Raw genomic sequence first — 21,616 nt, forward strand, 5'->3', positions numbered from 1 at the left:
TTGTCATAAAATTACACTTAAGGGAAGTTGAAGATAGACTAATGGTCATTAGAGTCTAAGGAGAGTAATGGTTGAGGGGTAGTGGAGAGAAGTTGTAAGGCAAATGAAATTAGCAATAATTCATTGTGTATTTCAAGAGGGGATTTCAAATATTCTCACCTCAAAGAAATATTAATTTTCAGGTGATGGATATTCCAGTTACCTGTTTTGATCATTATAGAATGTACACGTGCATCAAATAAATAGACACAATTATTGTATATCAGTTCAAAATAAAAATAGGGGCAGGCATTGGCATAGCAGTTAGGACTTCACTTGTGATGCCCATATCTGGTATCAGAGAGCCTGGATTCAAGTCCTAGTTCCACTCTCAATTCCAGCTTCCTGCTGACAGTACCCTGGGAGGCAGCCTGTGATAATTCAAGTGATTCGGTCCTTGCCATTCACATATGGGATGTGCATTGAGTTCCTGCCCCCTGTTTATGTATAGTCCAATCCCAGATATTACAGGCATTTGGATGGTGAATCAGAAGATGGTAGCTCTCTGACTCTTCTTTCTCATTCTCTCTGGCTGTTTGACTCTCAAATAATGAATCCATTTATTAAAAGTTTTTAAATAAAAAAAATGCAAAGAGAGGAGTGTGATGATGGTAGCTACAGGTTTAGTAAAGATGACCATTATTAGGATGAGAAAGTTCCTTTCTAGCCTGATTTGTTAGGTGTTTTTTTTTTAATTTTTTATTTAATAAATATAAATTTTCAAAGTACAGTTAATGGATTACAATGGCTCCCCCCCCCCCCATAATTTCCCTCATGGTTGTTTGCTTTTGTTTCCATTAAGATGGTCAAACAGATCTTCTTTATTCTGTTAATACAACATATTACACTAAGTTTTTCATTTTTTCTTTTCTTTTTTTTTGGGGGGGGGGGACAGGCAAAGTTAGACAGTGAGAGAGAGAGAGAGAGCAAATTTTTTTTATTTATTTTTATGATTTTTCCTCAAGCTATGACAGCAAAATAAAGCCACATTTATTTTAGTGATTCACCTTTAATGAAAGTCTTTCTTTTCTTTTTTTAACTTTTTTTTAAAGATTTATTTTATCTATTTGAAAGCCAGAGTTACAGAGCGAGGCAGAGCCAGAGAAACAGAAAGAGAGGCCTTCCATCCACTGGTTCACTCCCCAATGGCTGCTGCGGCCAGTGCGCTGCGCTGCGCTGCGCTGATCCGAAGCCAGTAGCCAGGTGCTTTCTCCTGGTCTCCCATGCCGGTACAGGGTCCAAGCACTTGGGCCATCCTCCATTGCCTTCCCGGGCCACAGCAGAGAGCTGCCCTGGAAGAGGAACAACCGGGACTAGAACCCGGCACCCATAGGGGATGCCAGCACTTTAGGATCCCAAGCCACAGGGCGTTAACCCACTGTGCCACAGCGCCGGCCCCTTAATGAAAGTTTTTCATCAAAGCTCTCCACCTTTCATTCTCAGAGAAACAGTCATGCTTCCATTTCCTTCATTATCTTATATTGATTTGTATTTTATTTAAGCAGAGCCTGCCATATCAATTTGTGTTTCATTACTGTAATGAAATACCTGAGGCTAGGTAACTTTATAAAGAAAAGAGGTTTATTTTAGCTTCACACTTCTAGTTCAAGTTTGAAGGGACCTCATCTCTTGATAGCCTTGCTGGCAGAGTCCCTAGGTGGTGCAAAGCATTTCATAGCATTATGTGCCCATTTTCATGGGTGAAATGATAAAGAAAATGTGGTATACATGTACAATGAATATTACTTGGCCATAGAAAATTTTGACATTTGCAGCAACATGGGTGAGTCAATAATTTTTAAATGAAATAAGCCAGACACAGAAAGACAAATATCATATGTTCTTTCTCATATATTGAAATTAAATATATAGTCCATCTGAACTTAAAATGTTCGCTATTACACACTGGGAAATGGGGGTTTGGGGTTCAGGGAAGTTGGATAACAAGTACAGTCAGTAACAAGTTCCAGTGTTATAAAACAGCAATATGGGTTGGCTTCCATTCATATTAATGTATTATATACTGTGTAAAGAACTGGAAGAGGCATTCATTTGGCTCAGCAGTTGAGATACTGCTTGGGATGCCCACATCCCATATCATAGTTCCTTGTTTTGTTTTGTGCATTCTGGGAGGCTTCAGGAGATGGATAAAGTATTTGGGTTTCCGCCCCCCACTTTATAACTCACATGGAGTTCCATTCACCTGGCTTTGGCCTGACCCAGCCCTGGCTGTTTCAAGCATTTGGGCAATAAACCACTGATGGAAGGTCTCTGTTACTCCCTGTTTCTCTTCCTTTCAAATAAGATGGAAATAAATAAGTAAATACCTCAAAGGGAAGGAGCTACTAGGCTCCATGAAAGTGAAAAGGCTAGTTGCCTGGGTTGATTGTTTTATACTGTGTGTACCCCATTAAGCTGTGTAACAACTTTTAAAAAAGAAAAAAAGGGCAAATGTTATGGTACAATGGGTTGGGATGCCTGCATCTCTTATCAGAGTACCAGTTTGAATCCTGGCTACCCCACTTCCCATCCTGTGCCCTAATAACATGCCTGAGAAGCAGCAGATGATGTGGGAAACCTGGGAATTCCTGGCTCCTGACTTCAGCCAATCCAGCTATTGTGAGCATTTTTGGGGAAATCAACCAGCAAATGGAAGATACCTCTCTCTCCTCTTCGCTTTTCTTCCCTGCCCTGTCACTCTTTCAAATAGATAAAATCCTTAAAGAAATCCATGGTTTGTGAAAAAGCAAGTTGGAGAATACCTGTATGACAATACTTATGTAAAGTTTCAAATAGTAAAACAGTATACATGAAGTTAAAACATTAACATACAGATGAGAATTATATTCCTCAAATCAAAGATAGTAATTTACTGCTAGGGAAATACATAATTAAGAATCATATACTTTTAACTGCCAAGAAATACTTTATTTCTTATCTGTACAGGGGATCCACAGTTATGTTATTTTCTATAACATTTTTATGTCTGAACTTTTTTATATTTATAAAAAATGACATTGAGACATATGTTCAGTACTAATAAGGAGTGTATTCTTATGCTTGTAGTAAAGCTATTGTGTATATTGTCTGTGAATGTCTAGATTGATAAAACTTAAACATTATAACATTATAATAGCTGACATTTAGAAAAAGTTTAGTAGGTGCCAGGCACAATTTAAAGTATTTTTCTATACTAAGTGATTTCATTTGCACAGTAACTTTATGAACTAGGTAACGTTATTCTTTACAGATAAAGAAGCCTAAGGAAGAGGGAAGTAAATTGTCCAAAGTGATACAGTTAGGAAATAGCAGAACCAGAATTTTAATTCAGGGTGTCTTATTCTAGAGCCTATATCAGTAGCCATTACCATGTATATCCTTTCCTTGAGGAAAAGATACTACCAAAAAATATAGGAAAACTAGTTTGTAATTGACAATATGACTTAGGAAAACAAAGTTTTCTCTATTTTTATTCTTAAGCAATGACAGATACCTCAAAGAAACAGATTTATTGGAACAAGGGAATGAAATATTAGAATAACTAAAGTGACAAATATTGCCTCATATAAATGGGAAGACTAAAAATTAAAAATTTTACTTATTCATAATGATAAGTCAGAAACTGGGAGACTGATCTACAAAAAAAATTAGAATTCACTAAATTTAATACTTGTTAAAGCTGGGGCTAATAACTTGGTGAAAGAGGAGGAAAAAGTGTTAGCATTGTGTTTGTTCATGATTCACAGATCCTGGAGAAGAAGCATAGTCCTAGGATCTTTCTATTGGTTGTCTATAATGAGGTGGAAAGTCATCTGGGCAATGAGCCAGAATTCTTGACTATTGGGGTTATTCTGCCACCATTTCACAGTGCAGTCACTAAAGTTTTTCTATCATGATTAAAAGTTGGATTATTCTTCCTGTGCTTCAGTCTAAAAAATGTGAAAGACCTGTGAATTAAAATGGTCAAACATGTTTTTAACTCTGTGTTATATCTGCATAGTTTAAAATTACTTCAAGATTTTAGATTTTGTGAATGAACTTTTTTTTTTTTTTTTTTTTTTTTTTTTTTTTTTTAGACAGGCAGAGTAGATAGAGAGACAGAGAAAGGTCTTCCTTTTTGCCATGGTTCACCCTCCAATAGCTGCCACGGCTGGCGCACTGCGGCCGGCGCACCGCGCTGATCCGATGGCAGGAGCCAGGTGCTTATCCTGGTCTCTCCTGAGGTGCAGGGCCCAAGTACTTGGGCCATCCTCCACTGCCTTCCCGGGCCACAGCAGAGAGCTGGCCTGGAAGAGGGGCAACCGGGAAAGAATCCGGCGCCCCGACCAGGACTAGAACCCAGTGTGCTGGCGCTGCTAGGTGGAGGATTAGCCTATTGAGCCACGGCGCCGGCGAATGAACATTTTCAATAATGACTTCTAGGAGTGTCCTTTGGAATGTTTGTGGAAAGATGGAATTAAAAGATAAATTTAGAGTTGGGCATTTGACACAGTTAAGCCACCATTTGGGACAACCATATCCAGTATTGGTACTTGGGTTCAAGTCCCAGCTCCACTTCTGTTTCCAGTTTCCTGCCAGTGTACACTATGGGAGACAGGAAGTGGTAACTCAAATAAGAGATCCTTTGTAGCGACGTGGGAGACCTGAATTGAGTTCCAGATTCATAGTTTCAGACTGATCCAACCCCAGCTGGTGGGAGCATTTGGGAAGTGAATCAGTGAATAGAAGATCTTTTGTCTCTGTGTGTCTCTCTGCTTTTAAAGTAAAAGGAAAATACATTGTTAAAAATAAAATTGTGGGGTCCGGCACTGTGGCATGGTGGGTAAAGCCATCGCCTGCAGTTCCGGCTGCTCCACTTCCAATTCAGATCTCTGCTATGGCCTGGGAAAGCAGTAGAAGATGGCATAAGTTCTTGGGTCCCTACACCCACATGGGAGTCCCGGAAGAAGCTCCTAGCTATAGATGGGCCCAGCTCCAGCCATCACAGCCATTTGGGGAATGAACCAGCCAATGGAAAATCAATCAATCAATCTCTCTCTCTCTTTCTCTCCCTCTCCCCCTTCCTCCCCTTCTTCCCCCTGTAACTCTGCCTTTCAAATAAAAACATAAATTTTAAAAGTAAAAATAAAATTGTTGGGCTGACATTGTGGCATAGCCAGCCACATTCTGCAACACCAGCATCTCTTAAGGGTGCTAATTCAAGTTCCGGCTGCTCCACTTCTGATCCAGCTCTCTGCTAATGTGTCTCGGAAAGCAAAAAATGTCCCATGTGCTTGGGCCTCTGTCACCTACATGGGAAAACTAGGTGAAGTTCCAGGCTTTGGCCTGACCCAACCACAGCCATTGGGGCCATTTGGGAAGTGAAACAGTAGTTGGAAGATCCATCTGTCTGTCTTTCCTTCTTTCTATGATTTTACTTTCAAATGAATAAATCTTTTAAAAATAAGTAAAGCTTTAAAAATTTTTAACAATAAGCTTATTTGGATAACAAATATTTTTAAGTCCTTGAACTTTTGAAAATCATTCATATGTATGAATTTCAGAATTTTTTCCACTAAAAACTAATCTTTGAATTCCATTTTTTCTATAACTTTTGAAGTCTTCTCATAGAACAGGTGTATTAAGCATTTTTAGAAGCTTTAGTTTGATATTGATAGTTTATTTTACAGAAGTCATAAAAAATAGAAAATATCCATGTTAACAGGTTTTTAAGAGTGCAATGTGAATACAGTGGTACATTAATAATGAATAATTCTTGATGTAAATTAGTTGAATATGTTGCAGCTATGGGTATTACAGGTTTGTCTGCTTTGTTTTATTCCTCCTCTAGTGATGCTATTGCTGAAATTAGAGCCATTTGTATTGAAGAAATAGGAGTATGGATGAAAATGTACAGTGATGCCTTCTTAAATGACAGTTACCTAAAATATGTTGGCTGGACTCTTCATGACAGAGTAAGTTGCTTCATTCTAAGCTTTGATGAAAGATAATTTTTCATGATTATGAGGATGCTACAATCAAAATGACAATAACTGATCTTTCAAAAGTTACCATTGTATGGAAGTTTAAGGTTATGCAGCTGAATAACTGTTTACCTGATGATCATTTTAAAACTTGAAACATTATCTCACATGTGAAAACCCTGTGTTATTTTAGTTGAAATACTGTGCTGAATCCATATTGACAACATGGTGTTTCTCAAGTTTTAAGAGAGTCTGTGTAGTATTCCAAGAAGATAGATACAGTCGTTTTCTAGCTTAGAATCAAAAGGAGATTTCTTTTTTTCTTTTAATATATAAAACGTAAATAAGGGGCAAGCATTTGGTTCAGCAGTGAAGTTGCTTCCTGAGATGCCTACATTCCATATCAGAGTACCTATGTTCAAGTCCTGCTTCCACTTCCAGTCCAACTTTCTGCTTATGTGCACCATGGGAAGGCAGCAAGTGATGGTTCAAGTACATAAGATCCCTGCTACCCACAAGAGAGACCAGATTAAATATCTGGTTCCTGGCTTCAGCCTGCATCAAAGTTTCTATTATGGGTATTTGGAGACTGAAGCAGCACATGGAATCTGTCTTTGCCTTTCAAATAAAATGAAAATAAATCATTTCTTTAAATGAAAAGTTGAAGTTAAAGAAAAATTAGGCTTTAGAATAAGCTCTGACTCATGAAAGAATCCTATACCCTTGAGTACTAAGTATGTAATCCTTAAAAAAAGGATAGGAGTGATAAATCATTGAAATGTTCATGTCATGTGACCTGAAATTCTTTATAAATTGAACTTCAGATACTCTATAGAAATCTTATAACAGTTTATATTGTTATTGTTTATTGAACTGTTAGAAGATATTATATTTCTTAAAAAGCAGTTATCACTATCAGCATATTGAGCATTTACATTTTAAATAGTCTTTTTTTTTTTTTTTTCAAAAAAATTTATTTATTTTAAAAGCAGAGTTATATAGAGACAGAGAGATACAGAGAGATCTTCCATCCACTGGTTCACTCTCCCAGTGGCTGCAATGGCCAGAGCTGGGCCAATCTAAGTCCAGGAGCATAAAACTTTTTCCAGGTCTCCCGTGTGAGTGCAGGGGCCCAAGCACATGGGCCATCTTCCACTGCTTTCCCACATCCTAACAGAGAATTGGATCAGAAGTGAAGCAACTGGGACTCAAACCAGCGCCCATTATGGAATGCTAGTACTGCAGGTGGTGGCTTTATCCACTATGCCAAAACGCTGGCCCGATGTGATTATTCTTATCAAAACCACTTTGAAAGCCTCAAAATTAACATAGATTCTAAGTGAAATCCCAATGAATTTTATAGGCTATTTTTGGTATAAGAGGTTAGAGTATAGGGAGATCATCACGGGTGGTTACTCAATTTCATAGAAACTAATTTTTAATTGATTTTAAAAACCTTCTTCCTGACTTACCATCTCATTTGGTAGCAAGTCCAATTTGTATATAGTGAATTTTTTCCTCAGTATTTATGTTTCCAACAATTTGTATCCTTTGATCAACAATAATAAATCCGAAACTAGTGGGGATGGCATGTGCAAGGAGTTAAGCCACTGCCTGAGACGCCAGCATCCCATATGAGTGCCAGTTCCAGTCCCAGCTGTTCCACTTCTGATCCACTCCCTGTTAATGCAGTTGGGAAAACAAAAGATGGCCCAACTGCTGGTGCCCTTGCCACCCACATGGGAGACCCACATGGAATTCCAGGCTCTTGGCTTTGGCCTGACTCAGTCCCAGAGAATGGTGCAATTTGGGGAGTGAACCACCAGATAGAAGATTGAACTCTCTCTGTCTCTCCTTCTTTCTCTGTAACTCTGCCTTTCTAATAAATAAATAAATCTTTAAAAAAAATCACAAACTAAATTCCATGTTTTCTTTCTCTAATCATCATGTGGAATTTGGAACCTTTGCATCTAAGCCACTTCTGATTTTACTACATTAGAGAGAATTAGATTTTACTACATTGGGAGAGAACATAGGATTATACATGCATAGGTACATGCATTCTTTTTATGGAAATTTATTTCAAGTCCTATTCTTTTATTTCCCAGCACACTCCTACCTCTCCCAATACAGTATTTCTCTGAACTTGTCTGACAATTACCTATTTTAACAGAACTTCATGTGTGACCACAGATTTGGAAAAATCAATGGTCTATATGTCTTAGAAACAAACAACTATCCATGGAAAAAGTTAAATTGTGTATGTAGAAATAATCTGTATAAAGGAAGAGGTATGTTTCACTTACACATTGCTAATAAAGGTATATTAATACCATGTTCAGTGGAGTTTTTAAGCTTCTCTGATCATCTCTATGTACTTTACTTAGATATTGATGTATATATTAATTTCTTGTGAACTTTACATTTGATATTCCAACTCGAACTTCCTTGCATCTTATTTTTCTGAAAACTACTGTAGTCATTTGCCTTCTCTTGAAACTGTGCCTCTGACTTCAGATTCATCCTTGCTTCTTTCAAATGAACTAATCAAATTTCTGTGTTGGCTTTTGAATTTTAGCATTTATAACCTAGTCTAATCTCCTAAATAAGCAAGAAAAAAAATTTTGTGTGAGTATAGTATAAGTTTTTTCAGTAGAAAAACAGTCTCTGGAAACTAAATTGTTCTCTTCAGTTTTCTACCCACCAGTTTTAATTCTGTCTCTGTTAGGGACACAGAATATGCTTAATTTAAATGTGGCAGTAGTAGTCTGTCTGTTCTGGGCTAAATATCTTAATCTCTTTTTGGATTTATACTCATGATACCAGATTGCTTTTTTTAGGCATTGCAGTTTTTCAATAATGCTTTGTACTACTTTGGCATTTACTGTATGTCTTAGTCTGTTTTCTGTTGCTGTAACAGAGTAGTTGAGACTAATTTTAAAGAAAAAGAAATTTACTTTGACTCATGATTCTGCAGGCCCAAGTGCATGACCCTGGCATTTATTTGGCTTCTGGTGAGGAAGCACATTGAGTTTGTGTAGAAGAAGGGCAAGGGGAAGGTGTCTAACTCCAGTAATGTCTAACACATTTCTTCAAGGAACCATTAGTCCACTCATGAAATGGAATTCTCATGGCCCAACATTCTTATTTAATTCTTCAAAAAGAGTTTTCCCAGAAAGAAACCATGTCTAAATCATAGCATCTTAAGTACACAATTCTTGTTATACTTTCTTATGTGTGCTTGATTCTTTGTGGTCCTTGGACAGAATTTATATTCAGTTAGCTAACCTCATTTCCTCCTCTTTGAGTTGGCTCATCCCACATTCTGTTTCTCTAAGTTCTCCAGAAACCTTTTTAGCCCTATATATTGCTGTGTTTCTCTCAAGACTACTGCTGCTTTCCCCTCCTTCACCCCAGCCACATGCAGACACATCTGTTACAGGCAGTTCTCCTGAATTTGGTTAATTTTATATCTTTTGTAGTATTACCCTTTAAGTATACATAGTATACATTCACATTTTAACAACAATTAGCATTTTATTTTGGAAACATGAATTATTCTTTCATAACAATGGTGGTGTTATGGCATTAAGTGGATTAAGACTCTGCTTAGGACACCCACATCAGGTATCAGAGTGCCAGTTTGAATCCTGGCTACTCTACTTCCAGTCCAGCTCCCTCATAATGTTCTTTTGGATGCAGCAACTGATGACTCAAGTACTTGAGTTCCTAAGACACATGTGGGAGACAGAGATGGAGTTTCTGGCTCTTGGCTTCAGTGTGGCCTAGCCCTTCCAGTTACAGCCATTTGGGGAGTGAAGCAGCAGTTGGAAGATCTCTCTCTCTCTCTCTCTGGATGTTACTCTGTCTTTCAAATAAATAGATAGTATGTATCTCACTGTAAAATTATGCTTACCATTTTTTTGCACAACACTTTTTATAGCACTTAGAGTTTTTTCAAAAGTGATCTTGCATGAATTTTAATCATTGCCTTTTCCCCAACAAACCGTTTTTTTTTTATGTTTTTAACAGGAAGCTAGAATCAGGAGCCAAGAATCAAACCCAGGTTCTCCAGTGTGGAATGTGGGCATTTTAACCAGCATACTGATTATTAGGCTACATGCCCATCCCTTAAATTCTGTACTATAATGGATACCATCTTCTTTAATTTTCAAGAAATTCCTGTAATGAAGGCAGGACATACTTTAGGTGAAGAAAAAGGCTTAGGTAGAAAGGTGGTTGATTGGGAATTGTCACCGGTGAAGATAAAAATTCATATCCTTGATCTACCTGTAATTTGCTGTATAAATTAGAATGAAATAATTTCCCCTTTATTGACCTTAGTTTCGAATCTGTAGAGGGAAAGAAGTGAGTCATGCTATGTTAGAACTAGGGTTGTGATTTCATCTTAGGACAACTGTCCTCAGCCTTCTCATTACGTAAGACTTCTGTTGAGTTTCCACCTGTCTTGTTTCATGAAATACCATGTTTATGAACCAGTTCCATAGATCCCCATGAGCTACACTTCAGTCTGGGTGCCCTTTACAGTTAAGTTTCTCTGGAATCTTATCATCTCCATTGCTATTAGAAGTTTTGGTCCATGCTGATTTGACCTTAATCTGAAAGCCAGGAGAGGCCTGTGTATATCATGGGGGCTACTGGTATTATTCTTAAGAAACCTGCCTTATTTTAGATTTCCATGTAGCCTTTCAGCAAAAGACAGGGGAGAGGAGAAGGCATGCTATCCTCTAACAAAAGGGCATGAGCCATATATTTAGCTTAAAAAGTCATAGGAAATTAGTTTATTCTCAAGTGTATCTACCCAGATGTCTTCTAAACTTCACTTCTCTCCTGTTATATCTCTGATTTGGGCATAGATTTGTCTGGGATGCAAAGTCTCTTAAATTCTGTCATTCCTACAGTTGAATACTAGACTTGCTATTCAGAATTATCAGTTCTCTCTCTCTAGCATATAAGGATCTTGTTAATAAAATTTTGCCAAAAAGGCAACATGTGCTTTGAATTGGTGATAATAGGCTGAGCCTGTCATTTTCTCTTTTGCATCTCAGTGACACTTTGCAACACTGAGTGAATTCCAAGTCCAAATAGTTACTGTTCCCTCAAATATAGGAATATATTTTATCCACATATGAAAAACCTAGCAAATGCACTACTATCCTACATCAGGAACTATCAGTACTTACCACATTGGATCCTTCTTCATAGCAATCCATCCTTCAAGTAATCCAACCCAAAATCTCATCTCATCTTCCTAGAACCATTCTTTGTATTAGTTATCTTATGACTCATTCCCTGGAAGCCAAGCATGAGTAAGGGATCTTTCTGCTAGGGATATATTGAGGTTTGTCCTCTTCCTGAAAGTTTAACGTAAGGATGGCATTTTTGTGCAGCTGGTTAAGCTGCTGCTTGCCACGCTGGCATCTCATATCTGAGTGCCAATTAAGGTCCCAGCTGCTCCACTTGAGATTCTGCTTCCTGCTAATGTACCTAGGAACGCAGCAGATGGCCTGAATATGTGGTTCCTGCTACTCATGTGGAGACCAGGATGGAATTCCTGGCTCCTGGTTTTGGCTTGCCTTAGCCCTGGCAGTTGCAACCATTTAGAGAGTGAACCAGCAACACAAGGAAGATCTCTCTCTGCATCTGCCTCTGTCACTCTGCCTTTCAAATAAATAAATACATTTTTTAAAAAGAAAAGTATGATAAGCATAAAAACAGAGTAGGAAAAATGTAATTTTCAACTCATTAAACCAGATATATATTACATTTAAATTGCATTGCCGAGCCGGCGCCGTGGCTCACTAGGCTAATCCTCCACCTTGCGGCGCCGGCACACCGGGTTCTAGTCCCGGTTGGGGCGCCGGATTCTGTCCCGGTTGCCCCTCTTCCAGGCCAGCTCTCTGCTATGGCCAGGGAGTGCAGTGGAGGATGGCCCAGGTGCTTGGGCCCTGCACCCCATGGGAGACCAGGAAAAGCACCTGGCTCCTGGCTCCTGCCAGGATCAGCGCGGTGCGCCGGCTGCAGCGGCGGCCATTGGAGGGTGAACCAGCGGCAAAAGGAAGACCTTTCTCTCTCTGTCTCTCTCTCTCACTGTCCACTCTGCCTGTCAAAAAAAAAAAAAAAAAAAAAATTGCATTGCCATTTCTGAACAATACAAATAGAGGCAAATAGTAACACTTCATAAAAATGTTGATTCCTTTTCCTTTCTCTAAGACCCAACCTTCCTCTCCCCCTTACAGAACTCTGTCCTTAGTAAAACATTTAAATACAGCATAAATAGTAAGCATGAAAAAAAATAGCAACCTTTGTTGCTTTTCTTTCTTTTTTTTTCTTTTCTTTTTTTTTTTTTTTTTGGACAGGCAGAGTTAGTGAGAAAGAGACACAGAGAAAGGACTTCCTTCCATTGGTTCACCCCCAAAATGGCCGCTACAACCGGCACGCTGTGCTGATCCGAAGCCAGGAGCCAGGTGCTTCCTCCTAGTCTCCCATGCGGGTGCAGGGCCCAAGGACTTGGGCCATCCTCCAGTGCCTTCCCAGGCCACAGCAGAGAGCTGGTCTGGAAGAGGAGCATCTGGGACAGAACCTGGCGCCCCAACCAGGACTAGAACCCGGGGTGCCAGTGCCACAGGTGGAGGATTAGCCAAGTGAGCTGCGGCGCCAGCCGTTTCTTTTCTTCTTATAAAAAAGAACATGACCACAAAGACAAGCAGGCAGAAACTGATTGGGATGTCTAATATAGACAGTTATTTTGGGGATGAGCTAAACTACTATCATGGTAGGGTGGGACAATGTGGAAATTCAATCTGTCTGAGACACCAGTTCCCTTTTTGCCCTTACAAGGGTGGAAGGGTCAGATGGAAACCCACAACTCCTAGAGATGGCTTTTATAGCCCCCATTTCCAGCTACCCTGCATGGAGAGAGAGCAAGGCATGCTGCACTGACACAGGAATCTGCTGGTACCCCATGAGTTTTAAGAGAATATTCTGCTGGCGCTGTGGCTCACTAGGCTAATCCTCCGCCTTGTGGCGCCGGCACACCGGTATCTAGTCCTGGTCAGGGCACCGGATTCTGTCCCAATTGCCCCTCTTCCAGGCCAGCTCTCTGCTGTGGCCAGGGAGTGCAATGGAGGATGGCCCAAGTGCTTGGGCCCTGCACCCCATGGGAGACCAGGATAAGTACCTGGCTCCTGCCATCGGATCAGCACGGTGCGCTGGCCGCAGTGCACCAGCCGCGGCGGCCATTGGAGGGTGAACCACTGTACACTCTGCCTGTCAAAAAACAAACAAACAAAAAAAAGAATATTCTATAGTCTCATAAACTTGCTATTAAAAACACAGTTGTCCCTGTCTCCATGTATATCAGAACAGTGCTGGAAAAATTGGGAAAAACAAAGATGAAATCTCCTTTGGAGAATGATCTAAAATTCATTTGATAAGTCTTCATTTTTAGAAAAACCACCAGAATGCATTACAAATTGTAAAATCATAATAGTTATGACCTAGCAGTTAGTAGTGCCCCCCTTAGGCAGGGACCTGATTTCGTAAGTCCCATGGTTACCCCATTGTTGTCATAAAAGTGCTAAAGATTTTTTTATACCATGTCCCACTCTGTCTGTTCTTTTCAGCCTTAATAAATTCATCAAGAGAGGAATTAAAAGGAGCTACTTCTGTCACAGCATTCACCACAATGCTGCTTCCCAAACACAAGGGCTCTTCAGAGGGGAACTCTTCTGTAGTTCTGATCTGAAACGGGTTTGAAATTACATGTGGTGTGCTGTTTTTCTTTTGTTCTTAAAAACGGAAAACAGTTGGGGAGGTGGTTTAAACATTCTCACTCCTCCAGAAACCTTTACAAAGATCACAGGGATCTTCCATGGACCACAGGGAAACAGCTAAGTTGGGGATAATGTACCACCCAGTGTGTCCTCAGAAAATTAAGAGCCCAGATCCTGGTGAAAGGTGGATGAGGAGGAAGAAACCAATACCAGTGACCCCACTTCTAGCATGAAGAATGGGGGTCTGAAGAAATTCAGTTATAGATACTGACATTGGTCAGTTGAGAAGTCATGCAGCTGTGGAGGAGAAAGGATGCTGTTGTTCTCATTTGTCCAAGGCACTAAAGTTCATTCATGGGAAGGGGAGGGGGAGAAGAGGTTGTTCTTCACCAGCATCTTCTACTCCAAGTTAAAGACTATTAAAGATACTCCAGTACTAAATAGCACTTCCAGGACTCTCCATGGAGTCATTTTGCCTCTATTTTTAAATTTGTTTATTTATTCATTTATTTGAAAGGAAGACTTACAGAGAGGCAGAGGCAGAGAAGTCTTCCATCTGCTGGTTCACTCCCTAAATGGCCACAACCTCTGTAGCTGCACCATTCCAAAGGCAGGAGCCAGGAGCTGCTTCTAGGTCTCGTATGCGGATACATGGGCCCAAGGACTTGGGCCATCTTCTAGTGCTTTCCCAAGCTATAGCAGAGAGCTGAGTCAGAAGTGGAGCAATAAGGTCTTGAACTGGTGTCCATATTGTATGCCGGCACTGCAGGTGGCAGCTTTACCTGCTACATCACAGCATCTGCCGTGATAAATTGTCTTTTTGTTTAAGATTTATTTATTTGAAAGCCAGAGTTACAGAGAGAGAGAGCATGAGAGACAAAGATCTAACTGCATAATCATTGAAACAGCCAGCACTTGAACCTGATGTTGATATTGCAGGCAATAGTTTAATGCATTATGCCACAGTACTGGCTGCTTGCTTCTGTTTTAAATATCCTATTGTCTGTTTTCCTGACTGTTTCCACTAGAACGTAAAAGATAGCAGTAGGGGCCCACACTGTGGTGCTGTGGGTTAAAGCCCTGGCCTGAAGAGCCGGCATCCCATATGGGTGCTGGTTCTAGTCCCGGCTGCTCCTCTTCTGTCCAGCTCTCTGCTATGGCCTGGGAAAGCAATAGAAGATGGCCCAAGTCCTTGAGCCCCTGCACCAACATTGGAGACCTGGAAGAAGCTCCTGGCTCCTGACTTCGGATTGGCTCAGCTCTGGCCATTGTGGCCATCTGGAGAATGAACTAGCAGATGGAAGACCTGTCTCTCTGTCTCTACCTCTCTCTGTAACTCTTTCAAATAAGTAAATAAATCTTTAAAGAAAAAAAAAGATACCAGTAAATTTTAGTTGCATGAATAAAAGATGCTCTTTTTAAAAAACAACAAAAAAAATTGAGAGGTAGAGTTAGAGAGAGAGGGAGAGACAGAAATGTCTTCTGTCTGCTGGTTCAGTCCCCAAATGGCCACAGTGGCTGGAGCTGAGTTGTTTCAAAGCCAGGAACCAGATGCTTCTTCTAGGTCTCCCACACACTGCAGGAACCCACGCAATTGGGCCATCTTCCACTGCTTTCTCAGGCCATAAGCAGAACAGAGGAGCAGCCGGGACACAATCCAGCAACTATATGGGATACCAGTGCCACAGGTGGAGGCTTAGCCTACTATAACACAGCACTGGTCCCATAAATTATGTCCATTTAAACTATTGTATCTCATATTTTTGATTCTGTGAGTATTTTTTAGAGATTTATTTATGTATTTAAAAGGCAGAGTTAGAGAAACAGAAATAAAGAGAGACTGTTTCTGTCCACTGGTTCTCTCCCCAAATGACTGCAACATCTGTGACTGGGCCAGTCTAAAGCCAGGAACCAAGAGTTTCATCAGGGTCTCCCATGTGGGTTCAGAGGCCCAAACACTTGGGCCATCTTCCATCTCTTTCGTAGGCCCATCAACAGTGGGGAGCTGGCCGGCGCCGCGGCTCACTAGGCTAATCCTCCGCCTAGCGGCGCCGGCACACCGGGTTCTAGTCCAGGTTGGGGCGCCGGATTCTGTCCCGGTTGCCCCTCTTCCAGGCCAGCTCTCTGCTGTGGCCAGGGAGTGCAGTGGAGGATGGCCCAGGTGCTTGGGCCCTGCACCCCATGGGAGACCAGGAAAAGCACCTGACTCCTGGCTCCTGCCATCGGATCAGCGCGGTGCGCCGGCCGCAGTGCGCCAGCCGCGGCGGCCATTGGAGGGTGAACCAACAGCAAAAGGAAGACCTTTCTCTCTGTGTCTCTCTCTCACTGTCCACTCTGCCTGTCAAAAAAAAAAAAAAAAAAAAAAAAAAAAAAAAAAAAAAAACAGTGGGGAGCTGGATTGGAAATGCAGCAGCCAGAACATAAACCAGCACCCACTTGGGATGCTGGCATTGAAGGCAGCAGCTTACCCTGCTGGTCCAAAATGCCAACCCTCAATTCTGGAAGAATTGCCATGACATATTTATTTCAGAGTTACCATAAGTGCTATATTTATTGCTCAATTTAAGTCTTTATAGGTGTGTATATAGGATGATAAAGGGTTAGTATAGGGATATAAGCGGATAATATGAAGCTCAATTTGCCCACAAGATTGTTTAATAGTTGCATAAAGAAGAAACAAGAATATCTTTCTCTAATTATTTTCACAAGTTCAAATGCTAAGTGGTATAGGATACTGTAGGAAATACGCCATGTTGAGTCAGCTGATAAATGTCTGCAAAAATGTGGTTTATTAAAAGGGCATGCATTTTAAATACAAGTGCAACAGTGTAACATTTGCTCAGTCCTATTCTGTATACAACATGAAGTAAGTAGAATGAGGTAGATTTTATAACATTTGTTGTATGGAATTGACTACTTAGATTGTGCTTTTGTTTTTGTTTTTTGTTTTGTTTTGTTTTGTATTTCTGTAGCAAGGGGAAGTCAGGCTGAAGTGTTTGAAAGCTCTGCAGAGTCTATATACCAATAGAGAGTTATTTCCCAAATTGGAATTGTTCACTAACCGATTCAAGGTAAGCATTAAGAATGGCGAAGTTGTTTTATTTTTCGCTTTAGAAATGCTACTTGTAAAGTTGGTTCACTCCGCAAATGGCCACAACCGCTGGAACTGCACCAGTCCAAAGCCAGGAGCCAAGAGCTTCTTCCAGGTTTCCCATGTGGCTGCAGGGTCCCAAGAACTTCTTCTACTAGTTACTAACTAGTCCATTTTCTACTAGCTACTAGCTAGTTTAGCAAATGGCATTACTACATCAAGTATTAATTTCATATTTTTAGTATGTATTCTTTAAACCTATATGAATACTTGAGTGAATCATTGCTTTACCTAAGATATTACCAACATGAGCTCTTGCCATTGAAAGAAGACTTCTCCTGCTAAAAATAAAAAATGCCTTTATATATTGTCTTTTATAAATAAATTTTGTAAGTTAAGGTATAATTGTCATAGTGTTAGTGAATGAGAAGGATTTTAACTTACGAACACATATGGCTAGAAACACTCCCTTTGTATGACTGGGACTATAATGTGGCTTCAAAAATAAAGCTTTTTAATTTTATCTTTCATTAGCATTCCATAAATACCCTCCAGAATATTGAGGGGACTTCCAAAAGTTTGCAGAAAAATGGAGTTAAAAGATAAATTTACTTTGTTGTAAAAACTTTCATATTCTTACATAGTTTTATCATAATATACATTTTTTCTGTTTATGGTTGGTTTGTTTCACAACTTTTTTTCAGGATCGCATTGTATCAATGACACTTGATAAAGAATATGATGTTGCTGTGGAAGCTATTCGATTGGTTACTCTGATACTTCAGTAAGTATAATATCAGTTAATATTTTATTTAATCTTGGTATTTTAATACTTTTCCCTCAGCATTATTAATGTATTCCATGTAACCCTTAAATGACTTTTCATCACATAAAGTTCTTCTACATTTTAAGATTAGATTTGAAACAAAGTGTTTTCTGTTTTTCTCTTTTTTTGTTTTCTATTTTAACTGTGTGTTGTTCCTTCTATTAAACGTTATTTTATTGAGGCCAGCATTGTGACTTAAACTGGTTAAGCTGCCACCTACAACACTGGCATCCAATACAAGTGCCAGTTCAAGTCTCAGCTGGTCCACTTCTTATCCAGCTCTTTGCTAATGTGCCTAGGAAAGCAGCAGAAAATGGCCCTAGTGCTTGGGCTCCTGCCACCTACATGGCAGACCCAGATGGTGTTGCTGGTTCTTGGCTTTGGCTTGACCCAGCCCTGGTTATTGTGATTGTTTGGGGAGTGAACCAGCAAATGGAAGATCTGTCTCTTCCTCTCTCTCTCTGTCAATCTGCCTTTCAAATAAGTAAATATTTTTAGAAAAAAAAGTTCTTCCATGCAGTCTATAAAAAAGTAACATACCTATTTAAAATAAACAAAACAAAAACTCCAGAGAAAGGTGGCTTTAGAGGAAGACACCCCAAAAAGATAAATTTTTCTATTTTTATTTTTTTGACAGGTAGAGTGGACAGTGAGAGAGAGAGACAGAGAGAGAGGTCTTCCTTTACCATTGGTTCACCCTCCAATGGCCGCTGCGGCCGGCGTACTGCACTGATCCGAAGCCAGGAGCCAGGTGCCTCCCCTGGTCTCCCATGCAGGTGCAGGGCCAAGCAGTTGGGCCATCCTCCACTGCACTTCGGCCGCAGCAGAAAACTGGACTGGAAGAGGGGCAACCGGGACAGAATCCAGCTCCCCGACCGGGACTAGAACCCGGTGTGCCGGCGCCGCAAGGCGGAGGATTAGCCTATTGAGCCGCAGCGCCATCCAAAAAGATAAATTTTTCAAATAGGCTATTTATGAATGCTATACTTGTAGAAACAAGAGAAATAGAATAAGGTAGCTAAATTGTTTATACTAATGTTATAGCTTTATCTGTCCATTGACTGAATACTAGTAAAATTCTGCCTGAGTGTTTATTCTGTCAAAGGCATTGCAGATCCTCCTTTGCCTCCATATGAAGCCATATTTATCATCAGCTGAGAGATCTGTTGTTATTAGAACTTCTTTTTCCCATCTGCTCTGCTTTGTTGTTTTTTTTTTTAATGTAACTTTATAACAAATGTGATCAGCATGGCCTCTTGTGTTATTTGGTGATTTTCTCCTCTTTGTCTTTTTAATTCCATTTAGCTACCTGTGGATTATTTTTCTTTTATATGGATTCTTAAGATATACTTGTCATGTGCCTCAAAAAGATTTTAAATGTTAGAACCGCATTGAATTTTACGGTATATTTAGGAAAGAATGAAGTCCTTTACTATATTTTATGGGTATGATTGAAAGTGATAGATAACTTTATTCAAATGTTAGGTCTTTTTTCATAAGGTTTAGCTTTATTCAGAGGTCTTATATATTATATATTAATTCTTATGATGTTATGTCATTTTAGTATGTCCTTTCTACTTTGTTTCTGCTGAGGCAGTGAAATCTTTTATGTTGGTTTTGTATATGCAATCTATTGAAACTCTTACACATTCTTTTTTGAATGAATCCAACTTACCATCACATACTTTTCCTTTTTTAAAAAAGATTTCTATATTAATTTGGAGTGCAGAGGAACAGGACAGGATGGGGAGGACACATATCTTCCATATGCTCGCTTATTCCTTAAATGGCCACAATGTCAGATTCTAGTCCAGGTGAAAGTCAGGGGCTCCATCAGGGTTTCCCACATGGTGGCAGGAGCCCAAGCACTTGGGCCGTCTTCCACGGCTTTCGCAGGTCCGTTAGCAGGGAACTGAGTTGGAAGTAGAACATCTAGGACTCAAGCTGGAGCTCTGGTATGGGATGCTGACATGGCAGGCAGCAGCTTAATTCGCTCACTGTGCCACAATGCAGGCTCCTGAGTTGATGCGTTTCATGTTATGTTGATTTTGTTGGTTTTACTGTGTAAATATCGTGTGTAAACAATTGTAGTTTTGTCTCACTCTTCCCTAACTTTATAATTTGTTTCATTGTCTTAGCCAGAACCTTCAGCACTATAACAACATTATTGTGATAAAAGATGTTTTTGTTGATTTTCTACTCAGACATTTAAAGTACTTTGTTTCTGTGATTTCTGGAATATATTTTTGATATGTGATAAAAATTCATTTTTATTCGGGGTTTTTGGGAGGAGGGATTTTTGTTTCATCCATTAAGGAACTTGAATTAAATTGATAGATTTGTCTAATGTTAAATCATCCTTGTACTTCTGGAATAATTCCTATTTGTATATGACATTTTGTTTTATTTTGATCTGTTTAAATACAATGTTATTCTTAAATTCTCATTTAGGATTCTCAAATCTTATCAAGAATAACTTTGACATATTTTCCCCACAACTTTGAAGTCAAGGATAAATTCCTTTGTAAAATTAGTTCAGTAGTTTATTGCCCTTTTTCTATTCTGAAATAAATTGTTAAAATGAGATTAATTCTTCCTTGAAATTTCAAGAGCATTCACTTGTTATGTTAAATGCATGTAATAATTTCTTAGTTTCTTTTTGAAGGATGTTTTCATACTTTTTTCCTTTTATGTTTGAAATATTTTTTTTTTATTTTTTTTAATTGTCAAGAAGTACTTGTACATATTTATGGGGTATAGTATGATATTTCAAAGTACATGTATACAAAGTGCAATGATCAGATCAGGGTAACTGATGTGTTTATAACACACATACTTCTTTGTGTTAGATTAAAATTCCTTTCTATAAGCTGTTTTGAAAATTTCAGTTAACTGTTGTCAATTTTATTGATCCTTCTGAGCTATAGAGTATTTGAAGTTTTAGCTCCTGTACAGTAATACCGCCCGTTTCCATAAAAATCCTTTCACCATCCCCCCACCCAACCCGTACCCCTACACCATTCTCAAGCTGTAGTGGCCACTATTTTATTCTCTACTTCTATTTACCTTTTAGCTTACACATATAAATGACCATGCACAGGTTTTGTTTCCTTGTGTCTCACTTATGTCACTTAGCATAATGTTCCGCAGTTCTATTCATGTTGCTTCAAATGACAGAATTTTATCTTTTTTATGGATGAATAATGAAACATTATGTTTAAGGGGTGTTTCAAAAAGCTCATGATTGTTGGGCACTGTGATACAGCAGGTTAAGCCACGACTTTATATGCCTGCATCCCGTATTAGAGTGCCTGGAATCAAGTCACCTCCACTTCCAATCCAGCTTTCTACTAATGAACCTGAGAAGCAGCAGATGATGGCTCAAATACTTGGGTTCCTGCTACCCACCTGGGCTTCTGGCTTTGTCTTTGACTCAGCCCCAACTGTTGGAGACATCTGGGGAGTAAACTAACAGAAAGCCTGCTCTCTTTCTCTTTCTCCCCAACCTGCCTTTACTATGTCAAATAAAATAAATCTTTTTTTAAAAATATTCATGGAAAATTGAATTTAGAAACGTTAATTTTGATGCATAGTACTTTGAAATCCATGCAGTGTTTTCATACAACACATTTTCTGCAAATATTTTGAAGATCCCTTGTATATATAATTTCACAATTTTTTATCCCATTTTTCCATGAACTTTCTGAAAGTGTCCCTTATGTATTTCAGGATATTCAGAGTCATTGTCTGTGAGCATATATAGCTACAAAGAATATGGACATTTTAATTGTCTTATTTTATCTGTATTTTTAGTTACAAGGAAATACTCTTTTTGAAGTAAGATAAAAGACAAAACCAAAATCAGTATGCTGTGAGTCTTACAATGAATTATGCAATATTT

At 39.3% G+C, this 21,616-nt stretch overlaps 1 protein-coding gene across 6 annotated transcripts in view; it reads left to right on the forward strand.

Moving 5' to 3' along the window:
- The window catches only part of STAG1 (STAG1 cohesin complex component), a 381,944-nt gene that overhangs the window by 264,194 nt on the left and 96,134 nt on the right, over window positions 1-21,616 (forward strand). For all 6 annotated transcript variants that reach the window (XM_070072781.1, XM_002716398.5, XM_070072783.1 and 3 more), the window contains 3 exons: window positions 5,870-5,993; window positions 16,771-16,869; window positions 17,594-17,673. In XM_070072781.1, coding sequence (XP_069928882.1) covers window positions 5,870-5,993; window positions 16,771-16,869; window positions 17,594-17,673 — 303 coding nt within the window. The remainder of the gene's footprint in view (window positions 1-5,869; window positions 5,994-16,770; window positions 16,870-17,593; window positions 17,674-21,616) is intronic.

This window comes from Oryctolagus cuniculus, chromosome 4 (genome assembly GCF_964237555.1).
Source record: "Oryctolagus cuniculus chromosome 4, mOryCun1.1, whole genome shotgun sequence".
Classification (NCBI taxonomy): Eukaryota; Metazoa; Chordata; class Mammalia; order Lagomorpha; family Leporidae; genus Oryctolagus; species Oryctolagus cuniculus.